The following is a 14215-nucleotide window of genomic DNA, read 5'->3' as shown; positions in this document are numbered from 1 at the left end:
TACACCATGCTGCTCGACCTGTCCCTGGCGGACCCAATTACCCTACCTCCCTGGCCAGATCTGATCACACAGGATTTCGGCAGGATGCGCCATCCGGATCTACAGTCCCTCCATCTGACTGCATGGCTCCTGGCTGGTTAAGCCAGTCCGAGTTGCGCTGTTCTGCAGCAGTACAACAAGTGTTGCTGGGCAGCAGGAAGCCTTCCACACGTTCAGCCTACCTCGCGAAATTGAAGCGCTTCTGCTGCTGGTGCAACCAGCATGGCCACGCCCCACACTCCGTACTGGTCCCCACTATCCTGGACTACGTGTGGTCTCTCAAGCAGCAGGGATTGGCGATCTCCTCTCTACGCGTTCACCTCGCGGCTGTATCCACCTTCCATCCAGGCGAGGCTGGCAAGTCCATTTTTTCCCACCCCATGGTGTCAAGATTCCTCAAGGGCTTGGAGCGGCTGTATCCTCACGTCAAACGGCCTACTTGGGACCTGAACCTTGTCTTGACCAGGCTCATGGCGCCCCGCTTCGAACCTTTAGCCACATGCTCACTGCTGTACCTGTCCTGGAAAGTGGCCTTCCTAGTCGCTATCACTTCGGCTAGACGAGTCTCGGAGCTTCGGGCTCTGACCGTGGACCCTCCGTATACTGTATTCCATAAGGACAAGGTACAGATGCGACCGCACCCGGCGTTCTTCCCTAAGGTCGTCTCCACCTTTCATGTTAACCAGGACGTCTTTCTGCCAGTCTTTTACCCAAAGCCGCATTCATCCCGATGACAGCAACAGCTCCATTCCTTAGATGTCTGAAGGGCTCTCGCTTTCTACATTGAGAGGACCAAACCCTTCTGCTGTTCACCGCAATTGTTTGTGGCAGTGGCGGAGCGGCATGAGGGGCATGGCAATCTCCTCCCAGCGTATCGCATCCTGGGTGACGTCCTGCATCTGGACATGTTATGACTTGGCCCACGTTCCTGCGGGGCCTCTTACCGCCCATTCTACCAGGGCTCAAGCTTCATCTGCTGCGTTTTTGGCCCATGTCCCCATACAGGAAATCTGCCGCGCGGCCACCTGGTCTTCTGTACCCACCTTTGCATCACACTATGCACTGGTCCAGCAGGCTAGAGACGACGACGCTTTCGGCGCAGCGGTTTTACAGTCCGCAACGTCTCGCTCTGACCCCACCGCCTAGGTAAGGCTTGGGAATCACCTAATTGGAATGGATATGAGCAAGCACTCGAAGAAGAAAAGACGGTTACTCACCTTTGTAACTGTTCTTCGAGATGTGTTGCTCATATCCATTCCACACCCGCCCTCCTTCCCCACTGTCGGAGTAGCTGGCAAGAAGGAACTGAGGAGCGGGCGGGCCAGCAGGAGTATATATCAGGTGCCATACCGGCGCCACTCCAGGGGGCGACCTGCTGGCCCACCGAGTGCTGCTAGGGTAAAAAGTCTCCGACGAACGTGCACGCGGCGTGCGCACACCTAATTGGAATGGATATGAGCAACACATCTCGAAGAACAACAGTTACAAAGGTGAGTAACCATCTTTTCTTTATTAGGGCCTTTTGCACTTTGTAGCAAACTAGACCTAAATTCTGCACAAGGTATCTGAATTCAGCACCTTACTCCCCTTTCGGAAGCACACCCTGAGCACCTTGCCAGTTATCTGATTCAGAATTATTATTTTCTGCCTTCATTTATGCTCTTAGAGCTTTATTGTTCTTAGAACTTAACTGTGGCTGCTGGGGTGTAATGAAAAGCAAGCTTGCAGACAGAATCTGACTCACAGTCAGCTTGGATTTATGTGCTATATCAGATACATAAACACACCACCTTTATCAATTATACGCACTTATCTCCTCTGCTGAAGGGATAGTCTCCTATTATTATGAATCATGATTATTAGGGTAATGCCAAAGGACCAGCCAATATCAGGGCTCCTTTTTGCTAGGCACCATACACATTCATAGCAATAGATACTCCCTTCCCCAAAGAAGAGCTTACGGTATAAGTAGACAAGACAGACACAGGGTGAGAGAAAGGGATGTGACCCACAAACAAAGTGAATAATGTGGAAGCACAAATGTCATACTAGTGCTATGATTTTTTCTGAAGGGGGCTAGGAGGAGATTCACACAACAGAAAAGGCAGGAAAGGAGAGTGATGAGAGGGATAGAGCAGATGAGAAGAAGGAAGGGAGAAAGGTATATGGAAGAGGTGAGATGTGGAGGGAAGCTGAGGTATAGAGACACTGGCTGTTTCTCCATTCTCTTCTCCCAGTTAGCACAAGGCAAAGAAAGTCCAGTCAAAGCTATGGAAATATTATCAGTGTACATGGGTGCCTGCTTCAGTTGCTTCTACTGCTGCTCTACTGGCTTTGGCCTCTGGCTGGCTCCTCTCTGCTGTTTTTTTCCCCAGAGGACATGTGCCTGGGGAGGGAAGGAACCTAATGTCCACTGTGGATGTCTCCCCTGTACAGTTCTGGGGATGCCATTCATGAGGCAGGGCTAGCCCCGGGTAGGCCCCACTTTACTCCTCCCCCAGTGCAATAGTACCTACTTATGCTATTCTGGAAGCACAAGTCTAATATAGGTATCTGCCATTTCTGATGTTTTGTAACTATTTTGGTGATTATTTCCCCCATAATTTTTTGCTGTTTAGAAACTCAGAATGAACTAACATTGTGGCTGGATCTCAGCAATGCTGCATTCCTGACTTTCACCCTATAGACAGAGGGTCAGTTCGGGGACATTTAAAAAATAGGAGATTTCAGGCACGGAGAGTAGAGGTGTGGCTGTGAGCTCCCCTGCTCAAAACAGGAAGATGCTGTGTTCCCTGCTGAAACCATCTGAGACACAGGCTAGGCCTCTTCTTAAGATTGCAGCAGGGATTCAGCATAAGGAGCAGACAGGCTAGAGTAGTTAAAGAGAGAAGGCCCACTGGCTCCTTTGGCCAGGCTGTGTTGTGATGGTGCAAGATCAAGCATATCCATACCTCAGAGACCAGCAGTAGTTGGGAGAGGGGACTGGAAAAGCATCAGTGAAACTCACTAGACACCCCAGCAGAGGGGAAGGTGGAGTAGACTTGGCCCACCCCAGAATGAGCCAGATGGCTTTGGAGGCTGGGATCAAGCACCCCGAAAGAGCTTTATGGGAGGAGGGAAACTAGTTGGGCTCATTGCAATAGAAACAGCTATTTGCAGGGGACAGGGACCACAGAAACATATACTTGGACAGTCATAAGAACATAAGAATGACCATACTGGGTCAGACCAAAGGTCCATCCAGCCCAGTATCCTGCCTACCTACAGTGGCCAATGCCAGGGGCCCCAGAGGGAGTTAACCTAATAGGTAATGATCAAGTGATCTCTCTCTTGTCATCCATCTCCACCCTCTGACAAACAGAGACTAGGGACACCATTCCTTACCTGTCCTGGCTACTAGCCATTAATTATTTAACCTCCATGAATTTATCTAGTTCTCTTTTAAACCCTGTTATAGTCCTTGTCTTCACAACCTCCTCAGGTAAGGAGTTCCACAGGTTGACTGTGCACTATGTGAAGAACAATGTCCTTTTATTTGGATTTATATAAGGGCAATAAGATATTCTCCATCTTGTTCTCTATCCCTTTTTGAATGGTTCCTAACATCCTGTTTGCTTTTTTGACCGCCGCTGCACACTGTGTGGACTCCTTCAGAGAACTATCCACGATGATGCCAAGATCTCTTCCCTGATTAGTTGTAGCTAAATTAGCCCCCATCATATTGTATGTATAGTTGGGGTTATTTTTTCCAATGTGCATTACTTTACATTTATCCACATTAAATTTCATTTGCCATTTTGTTGCCCAATCACTTAGTTTTGTGAGATCTTTCTGAAGTTCTTCACAATTTTTTTGGGTCTTAACTGTCTTGAGCAGTTTAGTATTATCTGCAAACTTTGCCACTTCACTGTTTACCCCTTCTCCAGATCATTTATGAATAAGTTGAATAGGATTGGTGCTAGGACTTATCCTTGGGGAACACCACTAGTTTCCCCTCTCCATTCTGAAAAATTACCATTTATTCCTACCCTTTGTTCCCTGTCTTTTAACCAGTTCTCAATCCATGAAAGGATCTTCCCTCTTATCCCATGACAACTTAATTTACGTAAGCCTTTGGTGAGGGACCTTGTCAAAGGCTTTCTGGAAATCTAAGTACACTATGTCCACTGGATCTCTTTTGTCCACGTTTGTTGACCCTTTCAAAGAACTCTAATAGATTTGTAAGACATGATTTCCCTTTACAGAAACCAGGTTGACTTTTTGTCCAACAATTTATGTTCTTCTATGCGTCTGGCAATTTTATTCTTTACTATTGTTTCACTAATTTGCCCGGTACTGACGTTAGACTTACCGGTCTGTAATTGCTGGGATCACCTCTAGAGCCCTTTTTAAATATTGGAGTTACATTAGTTATCTTCCAGTCATTGGCTACAGAAGCCAATCTAAAGGACAGGTTATAAACCATAGTTAATAGTTACACAATTTCACATTTGAGTTCTTTCAGAACTCTTGGGTGATTGTGGTCTGGTCCTGGTGACTTGTTATTGTTAAGTTTATCAGTTAATTCCAAAACCTCATCTAGTGATACTTCAATCTGTGACAATTCCTCAGATTTGTCTCTTCCAAAGGATGGCTCAGGTTTGTGAATCTCTCTAACATCCTCAGCTGTGAAGACTGAAGCAAAGAATTCATTTAGCTTCTCCGCAATTCATTTAGTCTCCATCCCATTGCCTTAAAAGCTCTGTGGGAGATGAATCCTCTTCTTTGAGAAATATTTGGTAGATGATACTGATGTAATAAACTGAACATTAGGCAGTAACTATCCCTAAATCTCACTTTTCTACATAGTGGAAAAAGGAGGTGTAGCATGGGTGTGGCTCCCAGGAGGGACAAGTTACCCTAATATGTCCGCACCGCCCACAGGTGTAAGACGCCTGGTGCTCTACCCGGGCCTCCTGGCCCCAGCGCTGGGTTTCTTCCACCAGTCTCGGTGGTCTTTTGGGAACTCCCTCTGCAGGAGTTTCCCCAGGGCCTGCTGCCCCTCTGCTGGCTGCCCCAACTCCTGTTTCCAAGGTCCACTGTACCTCTCACTGTCTCTGCTGAGTCTCCCTGAGCTCTTGTACAAGTCTCTCCAGCCTCTCAGGCTGCCCCTTTCCTTAGGGGACCAGACCCAGAAGCCCAGCCTGGAATGGCACAGGAACCCTCTGTGAAGAATACCTCTGCTTATCGGGGATCCATCACCCCTTTCTTCTCTCCGCTCGGCCATCATTCCGGTCCTTGCCTTGCCCCTTATATCAGGGTGGACTGCACTTGCCTGCATTCTCCACCACTCTGTAGCAAGTGACGACTCACCAGGGCAGCACCTCCCGCTGGTCGTCCAGGAAGTTAACTTTTCCAGCCTTGGAGCGCCCTCTGCCGGCTGGTATCTCGCATGCCTCAGACCCCTGTGTCCCTCCCAGGCCCCAGTGCCCCTTTATCATGGCTGCTGACCCCTGTTGGTACCCCCACTCTCTGGGTCTCTCCACCCAGGGGAACCCCCAAACCCTCTTTCTCAACCTTGCCTCAGTGGCTACTGCCAGTGACCATTTAGCTCCTGCACACTGGGGCAGACTGCAGTCTGTAAACCACTCACCATCAGCAAGGGGCGGTGTTGGACCTGCTGCCTTTGCATACCCTGAGCTGCACCTCTGCAACCCCACTACCCTTCCCACCCTTTACCAAGGCCTGCAGCCTGGGGGTTTTCAAGCCTGGAGCTCCCCAGCTCCTCTGGCCTTTCCCCAGCCCTGCTCCAGTCTACATACCCTGCTGAGCTCTCAAGCAGCCAGGCCTATCTCTCCACAGCTACAGAGACACTCTCTGAGCTCCTGGCTGACAACCATTTATAGGGCCAGCTGTGGCCTGATTGGGGCATGGCCTCAGCTGTGGCTGCCTCCCCTATCAGCCTAGTCTTTGGCTCACAGCCCCAGCTCTCTCCCAGGGCTGGCTATAACCCTTTCAGGGCTGGAGTGGGTGACCACCCCATAACAGGAGGGCAGCTACCATTTATGATTATCAGTGAAGATGAGCTTACCTTAGCTGGAGCTGGGTTGCTAAATATTTAACAAGGGACTTCTTATTTACCCTTCTCCTCACCCACTTACACCCCAAGTGCCTTTTCAATGTGAGCCCTTGCCTTAGGGTAACTTTTTGTTGACCATATTTGTCTTGCAGCAGCTACAGTTAGCACCAAGCTGTTAGTAGTACTGTATGATTAGAAGAGTTTTGTAGCAAAATGTACTTCCACTTTGCCCCTTATGGTGAGCAGTGCTGGCTGCAACTACCAACATTAATTTATATATGAAAAATGTTACAAGTCATTAGAGCCACCCTTTACTGTCATCAGTGAAGATGGACTGACAAAGACTATGTGGTCTACTGGCAACATTTGAAAAGATTAGCTCTAAGAATCTATCTACCAGTTGTAGCTACTCTAGTGCCAGAAATTGTATATTCACTGATCACTTCCACAAGCAATTAATTGTTTTCTTTTTATGAGTTTTTTTAATACTTAATTTCCAACTCTTTATTTTGTAGCACTGGAGATAAGTGGCGTTCCAGAAGGAAAATGATAACTCCCACGTTCCACTTCACAATCTTAGCTGATTTTCTAGAAGTTATGAACGAACAAGCCAGTATTTTGGTTGATAAACTTGAAAAGCATGTTGACAAAGAGCCCTTTGATTGCTTTCTAGACATCACGCTCTGTGCCCTGGATATAATCTGTGGTAAGTCCTGGTGATGATTCAACAGTTGCTATAGAAGTGCTCAAGTATCAGAGGGGTAGCCGTGTTAGTCTGGATCTGTAAAAGCAGCAAAGAATCCTGTGGCACCTTAATCTATAAGGTGCCACAGGATTCTTTGCTGCTTTTATAGAAGTGTTGTAAATGATAAGGAGACTACAGCTGTCCACAATGCTACAGTTTCATTTGTTGAGATAATTGACAAAAAAGTCCTGCTGGTCTTCCACCACCACTATTGTATTATCAATAATGAACACATCTTTTCTGTTTTAACTATGTTTGTGTCTATCTGAACACTCAAACATTGTGTTATGGGGTGGAACTGGGATTTGGAATCTAACCTGAGGGAGAGTTAAAGGAACAGGAATATTAGGACTAGACTCAGATAGAGAGTACATGTTCTAAAAAAAGAGAAACGCCATGAGATGAGGATGTATATGGCTGCAATGCTTTCATGCAACATCTGGCCGTATGTTCTCAATGTACTTCTGGCTCCCCACCCAGCTAACGTATTCTTAATAAATTTCTCTTTTCTCTTTCTAGAAACTGCGATGGGCAAGAATGTTGGTGCGCAGAACAATAGAGATTCTGAATATGTCCGTGCTATTTATAAGTAAGTGTAGATCTTTCAAGTCTGTCTTATAGTTTTGTTGGTATAGGATTGAGAATGCCGGTGTCAGCTTTAGCACCTCAAATCTTTTTAAAGCAAAATCAGGTAGGACAACAAGGCCTGCAGAAGAACAACAATTCACCCACGTACAAGACCCACTGTGCAAGTTAGGTCTTTCATTGCCCATATGTGGGGATGGGGGAGTGTATCTGGAGGTAGTGTGGCAGGATGATGGTAAAACCTATGCAAGCTGTACGTGCACAGAAGAGACCTCTGTAATGGCTCCACAAGGCCAGCTGCTGTAATTTGTGAACATGTGGCACTTGCAAATCAACCCTTCCATGGATAATATTGACTGGACTAGTTACCACAGTTCCATTGAGCCTTCTTTGGGATGGAGAGGAGCACATTAAACCAAACTCACTGTTGATTTGCACCTTGTATAAACATTTACAGAGTGCAAAGTGAGTGTGAAATGGTGTCAGGTTAGAATGGTAATGTTTTTCACTCGTCGTGCATTAGTGTAAAAAACTACAGGAGGTGCAACACAACAGTGAAGTGAGAATAACTTGGAGTCACACCGTAGCAGTGTAAAGTGACCTTATATTGGGTGTAAGTGTAATTTATTCTCATTCCAAAGCCCGTTTTTATTGCCACAGCAGTATAAAGGTGCCTTAGTGACCATAAGAATCAGACCATATGGGTCTACATTAGATTATATTAGACCAATCATTGCATTGGTAATACAATGATTTGTTTTGTGACTGATCCTGTTGCAAATGCAGATTAATATTATGGACTTCAGTAGAGTTATTCCAGATTTACATTAGTGTGACCAAGAGAAAAAGTTGGCCCTAGGTTTTTTTTCCATAGTGGCAAACTTCTTGGATTAATACTGATTTGCATAGGAAAATAGATTTCAGTGGACAGAGTCATTTCTATAAATAAAAGTGTGAAAACTATTATAGCTGGTACTGAGCATTATAATTAATTAAAAGTGGATTGAGGGCATTTCTAAAGATTAGACAAAATGGTTTGTATCTGCAGCATCATGTGATACTTGCATCATCCTGTCCAGGACCAGGAAATTTAGACTCTATTTGTCTCTTGTGGACATGTTGTGAATATGTTTTTAGGAATGAATATTATAATGCTATTTTGTTACCCTAGGATGAGTGACCTCATTCATCATAGACAGAAGTCTCCTTGGCTTTGGTCTAACTTGATGTACCCTATGTTCCAAGAAGGAAGGAACATAATAGAAGCCTCAAGATCCTTCACAGTTTTACTGACAACGTAACCAGTTATTCTTTTTCTATTGCTTTCCCATCAATGAAGAGAAATAATATAGTAAATATAGAGATTCCAGATTGTGAATGTAGTGACAGAGAATCAGCCATTGGGAACAATGCCTTATCTCTGGTACATATGTAATAGGAGAACTGAATGTTTATGATATTCAGTCCCTAAAGAAATCTTCTGAAGAGGAGAGATAATGGGACTTAGAACTTGTTGCTTGAGTGTGGGTTTTAGCCAATGGGTCCCCCTCACATGGTAATAATGTACCTTAGTTGTAACTGGTGGTTTAAATTAAAAAATCACATAGAATCATCCTAATTCCTTTAACATACAGTGTTCTGAACATTTTAAAATAATCGGAGCGCTTCACCCTAAAGCTTGTAACAGCTAAAATATTTTAAAATGACATTCTGCTTTGTTCTGGTGCCTTGTCCAGTACTTAAATATTTCAGTTCCGATCTGAATTTTGAGAAAATGATAGAAATTTGGACCCCAATGAATACACTTCAGCAAGGAAAAAATACATGGAGATGACCTATTTTTTATAAAAGTCCACTAGTTTCTCTTAATTTTAAATCCATAGAAGTAACATCTGATTTTAATTCATTGTCTCCAGCTACAATCGTGTGCTTAACATGGGTTACCAGTCAAAACCTGTCTTTCTTTCTATAATAACTTGATGCTGATTGGCATTCTGTGTGATGCGCTGTCACTGTACAGTATTATAATATTGCTTACTACAAACACGGTGTTGAAGACTAAGAATCAAAGCAAAGAGCCAGCCTGGACTTAAAAACTCAGATTCTACATGATTCACAACCCTGACCTGTGCAAACTCAGCTTACAATAGGAAAACAAATACTAAGGAAAATACTAAGGGGGTGGGTATAGATGTCTCTTAATACTGCTAAGCAACGCATAGTATGGAGTCAGGGATAAAGTCAGTTTTTAAATATCTGGGATAAAAGTTATTTTAAAGTACGTGTATTTTAAAGCAGTGGCCACACACTTAGATGGTGGAATCTAAACTGTGGAAAAAATAATACACTGCTACCTTGATATAACACCACCTGATATAACACGAATTTGGAAATAATACTGTAAAGCAGTCCCCCCTGTGGGGGAGGGGGCTACGCACTCCGGTGGATCAAAGCAAGTTCAATATAACACGTTTTCACCTATTACTCGGTAAGATTTTTTGGCTCCCAAGGACAGCGTTATATCAAGGTAGAGGTGTATATTGATTTATTTATATCTAAGGTTATTGCAGAAAAAGCCCATGAAATAGAGAAGCACACACAACAGAAAGATGACTTTGATGACAACTGCGAACAAAGTGGGCCCAAAAGGAGAAGAGCTTTTCTTGATATGCTTCTCAGTACAACTGATGATGAAGGGAACAAACTGAGCTACATGGATATTCGAGAGGAAGTGGATACTTTCATGTTTGAGGTACTCCAACTAAACCGAATGGTCCCAATCTCTTCCCACAGTGAATCTCTTTATATTTCTAATCACTTTTGTCAGCTGTGACCCTTTCCATTACATTTATATCGTTTGTGACACAGGATGAGTGGAAATGATCACACTGCATTTGGTTCCCTGCTGTACTGCTCCAGTTTTCTGCTGGTGTAAATCTATACTACTGGAGGCAATGGAATTAATTGTATTGTGGTTGCTATTACTGTATGTCATAATTAGAGTACGTTTGATTAAAATTAAACTACTTGTACTAAAATCTGTTGCTAATGAACATTCTCTTGTTTTCTTTAGCATATAGTACCTGAATGGCTGAGTTTTATGTTTGTAATATATAATCTTAGCAAAATTAAATTGCTTTGCCCTCTTCTGGTAATTGATGGTAATGCTGTATATTTTATCATTGGATAGGAAAGATAGTGAGTAACTAAAAAGTCAGGTATACTTACATTTCATTGTAAAGCGGTGAAGAAGAGCAAATACCTTCCAAGAGTTGACTAAGGAAAAAATCGTGGCTTTAAGATTGCTATACAGTGTTTAAATTATTGTGACTGTCAAGAGAGGTTTAGTGGGTCAACAAGTTTATGTCTACAAGGAAGCAACAGCAAACCTGTTCCTCATAGAGACTGAACACGGAGGAAGACCCTTCACCCAGCCAACATAGAAAAGCTAAGTAATAGAAAAGGGCTGGCAAATGGACTTCTGCTTATTAATTATTATGATTAGCTTCAGTTTTTTTCTTATCTTAGTCTCCATCCATCCTATTACATAACTGGTTATTTCGTGTTCAGTCTTGGGTACCAAATTATTACATGATTCATATAGTCTTACCTTTTCTTCTGTATCTGTACAGTTAGGCCACACCACAATAATATCCCTAAGTCTTTGTATATATGTATTTTCATATGCATGAGGACAATGCAGATCTGAACATCTGAGTAAATCTGTATCTGTAGGGGCATGATACAACAGCTGCTGCTATGAACTGGGCCATCTACTTACTTGGATGCCATCCTGAAGCCCAGAAGAAAGTTCACAGAGAACTGGATGAAGTGTTTGGTAAGTTTCTACTCTTTCCTTGCATGTGGGTGAGAGTTTGCATGATACAGGATATGGTTTACATATTCATTTCTATGTAGAGGTTTAAAAAGGCAAATAAACCACAGAACTGCCACTGCATGAGCTGTAACTCTTCTGTGTTGAACTCAATGTCACTAGGGGTTGGTTGGATGCTAAGGGAGCAGTGACAGATTTCAGTACTCAAATTGTAAGCTTTTTGGGGCAAGAACCATCTCTTCTATATTTGTACAGTGCCTAGCACAATGGGGTCCTAGTCCATGACTGGGGCTCTTCAATGCTATCTCAGTACAAACAATATGTAATAGTTTAAGGGCATCACGAGAATGAAAATTGAGATAAATGATTCAAACCCACAAGTACAGTGGGGCAGCTGTAGTGTAGTCATTGTTTAAGATAGCTGTGAGTCTCTTAAAATAGCTTGTGTGTTTAATCTGATTAGGACAGTTGTTTCTCACACCCCTGTTATGATTCTGATCAGGGAACTCTGAGCGGCCTGTCACAATGGAGGACCTGAAGAAGCTCCGATATCTTGAATGTGTTGTTAAAGAAGCCCTTCGTCTCTTTCCTTCTGTTCCATTCTTTGCCCGCACCACAAGTGAAGATTGCCATATTAGTAAGTAGTTCTCAGCCTTTTGTGTGTATTCATCATTTTAGGTATGATAAATATCTGCTCCGTCAAGGTGGTGCCCGCATCAAGAATTGGTTTCGAGCTTTGTCTCCATTTAGAGTAAGCCACTTACTTCACTGGCATGTTGATACTTTTTTTGCAGGAGGATTTAAGATACCAAAAGCAACAGAGGTAGTTGTGGTTCCTTATGTACTGCACAGAGAACCGGAGATTTTCCCAGACCCAGAAGAATTTAGGCCTGAGCGATTCTTCCCTGAGAATTCTAAGGGAAGGCACCCATATGCATATGTGCCCTTCTCTGCTGGACCCAGAAACTGTATTGGTACGTGGTAAAGTGTAATAGGTCCCATATATGTTTATTTTCTTACCACTTAGGTGAAGGTGCTTTTGCTGTAGTACGCACAACAGAGCCTATGAATTTGAATGGAGATTTCAGGTCTCTGTGGCTGATAACTGCAGCAGAGCAATTTTTACCGGTATCTCACATTATCATTGTCACTACATTTTCTTTCTTCCCGTGGGGTTCTTCAGAGTCCACATTATGCCCACTTTATTGTTTTCCTCCTTACTGGGACGTGCTCCATATGTAGCACTGTATCATGCTAACTTCAGTTCTGCTCAAGAGGCCTGGACACATCCTCAAGACTCCAGAACCCATCAAAGACACGCTGACAACTCACTAGGGAACAACATGAGCCACTGTCTTTCTCTCCTTTACCTTGGGATATGTTTGCTGGCTATACAATGATCTCAACCAACAGGCTGGAGGGGAAAATTTAAGAACCCTCCTCTATCTTCTGTACTTATTGCTGTGGTGTTCACTGAATTCCTAAACTTGTAAACTGTTCAGGGTAGGGATTGTGTCTACAATTGTTTGTCTGAAGCACCTAACAGAGCTATGGGTATTTAAAAAATAAACAACTTTTGGAGTATTGTGTATATTATATAGTTGGTGTGACATCAGAGAAGCTATTCCTCTATTGATCCTTCATCTAGAAGCACTATTCTACCTCAGATGGGTCAAAGTACTGAAAGGAAGATAAATTTCCATTGGTCTGATCTCGTTTCATTTTCAGGATTTCATTCCATTTTGTATGCGTCAGTCGCAATGACAGAAGCACCACAATTGACAATGCTCTCAGCAGCAGATTCTTCTGTCAGCAGTGTGAAGTTATAGTAGACATTCTCAGTGAATCTAAAATTAACCCACTCCCTCAAAGATTACTCTTTTGTTCTTGATCAGATCTTCGTGTGTTGAAAGATGATCTAATTTATTATACCTAGGCTATTTAATTATTGTTTCTAGAGCACCCAAAGAAGTTTGGATGCTTTGCAGACATAAAGATTCCTGCATAGATAGTTGGCAGTCTGAATAGACAATGTACAGAGAAGGGGTTGAGGGAAGGGTGAGATACAGCACAAGACAACTTTTTTAAATCCACACCTCTTTTGAGTTAAATCTTTGGCTACGGGCTTGTCTGCTCTTGAAACACTGTCGACCTAGCACTGTCTACCCCAGGGGTTAGATTGGTATAGCTGCATCTCTCAGGGGAGTGGATTTTTCACGCCCCTGAGAGATGAAGCTCTACTGGTGTAAATTTCTAGTGTAGATCAGGGTGAATTGTTTGGTCCGTGACCCTTATCAATTTGCTTAGTTCTTTTTTTATTTCTATTTATTGCCCCTCCTCTTTTCTTGTAAACATTTGATCATCTGCTTAATTCTTCCCCCTCCCTACCACACCAGCACACTCCACTTTTAGGATAAAAAATAGACATAATTCTGTCCTTCCTCTTGTGTGTGCACATCCATTCAACCCTGAATTTGGCCCATATTGGTTTATAATCTGTGACACCAGATGCACAGTTATTCCCATGCTGGATTTTGTGGGAAATCTTTGACATGTAGTTACGAGTACTAAACGACTACTGTTTTTGTTCCAATTTAACCTGAAGGCCAGCGCTTTGCACAGATGGAAGAGAAAGCTGTTCTAGCCATCATCCTACGACACTTTTGGGTGGAAACAAGTCAAAAACGAGAAGGGCTTGGCCTTGTGGGAGAACTAATACTTCGCCCAAATAAGGGCATCTGGATCCAACTGAAGAGAAGAGAGTGTGTGTCAGAAGAAGAAATCTCACAAGGATTTTAGATCCTAAAACCTGTGCTCAGCAGTATAATGTAGTGTACTCTGATCACAAAATCTTTTTACAGAATTGTAAATATATCAAAATATTTCAGAATCTCTAGGCGTTTTGTACTGTAAACATTTAACTCAGGATATGATCTTTCTCTCCCATTCAGAT

General features: G+C 43.3%; 1 protein-coding gene across 1 annotated transcript in view; it reads left to right on the top strand.

The window, feature by feature from the left end:
• LOC115652277 (protein FAM149A-like) overlaps nt 1-14072 on the top strand; it is a 133372-nt gene extending 119300 nt beyond the window's left edge. The window contains 9 exon segments of the mRNA XM_030564108.1: nt 6613-6803; nt 7362-7431; nt 8599-8675; nt 8678-8724; nt 9988-10179; nt 11163-11265; nt 11765-11899; nt 12057-12236; nt 13868-14072. Of these exon segments, the coding sequence (XP_030419968.1) occupies nt 6613-6803; nt 7362-7431; nt 8599-8675; nt 8678-8724; nt 9988-10179; nt 11163-11265; nt 11765-11899; nt 12057-12236; nt 13868-14061 (1189 nt within the window). The 3' untranslated portion in view covers nt 14062-14072.
• Nucleotides 14073-14215: the final 143 nt, after the last annotated feature.

The sequence above is a fragment of the Gopherus evgoodei genome, chromosome 5 (assembly GCF_007399415.2).
Source record: "Gopherus evgoodei ecotype Sinaloan lineage chromosome 5, rGopEvg1_v1.p, whole genome shotgun sequence".
Taxonomy (NCBI): domain Eukaryota; kingdom Metazoa; phylum Chordata; order Testudines; family Testudinidae; genus Gopherus; species Gopherus evgoodei.
Note: the sequence above shows the minus strand (reverse complement) of the source record. Positions and strands in the feature narration are given on the sequence as shown.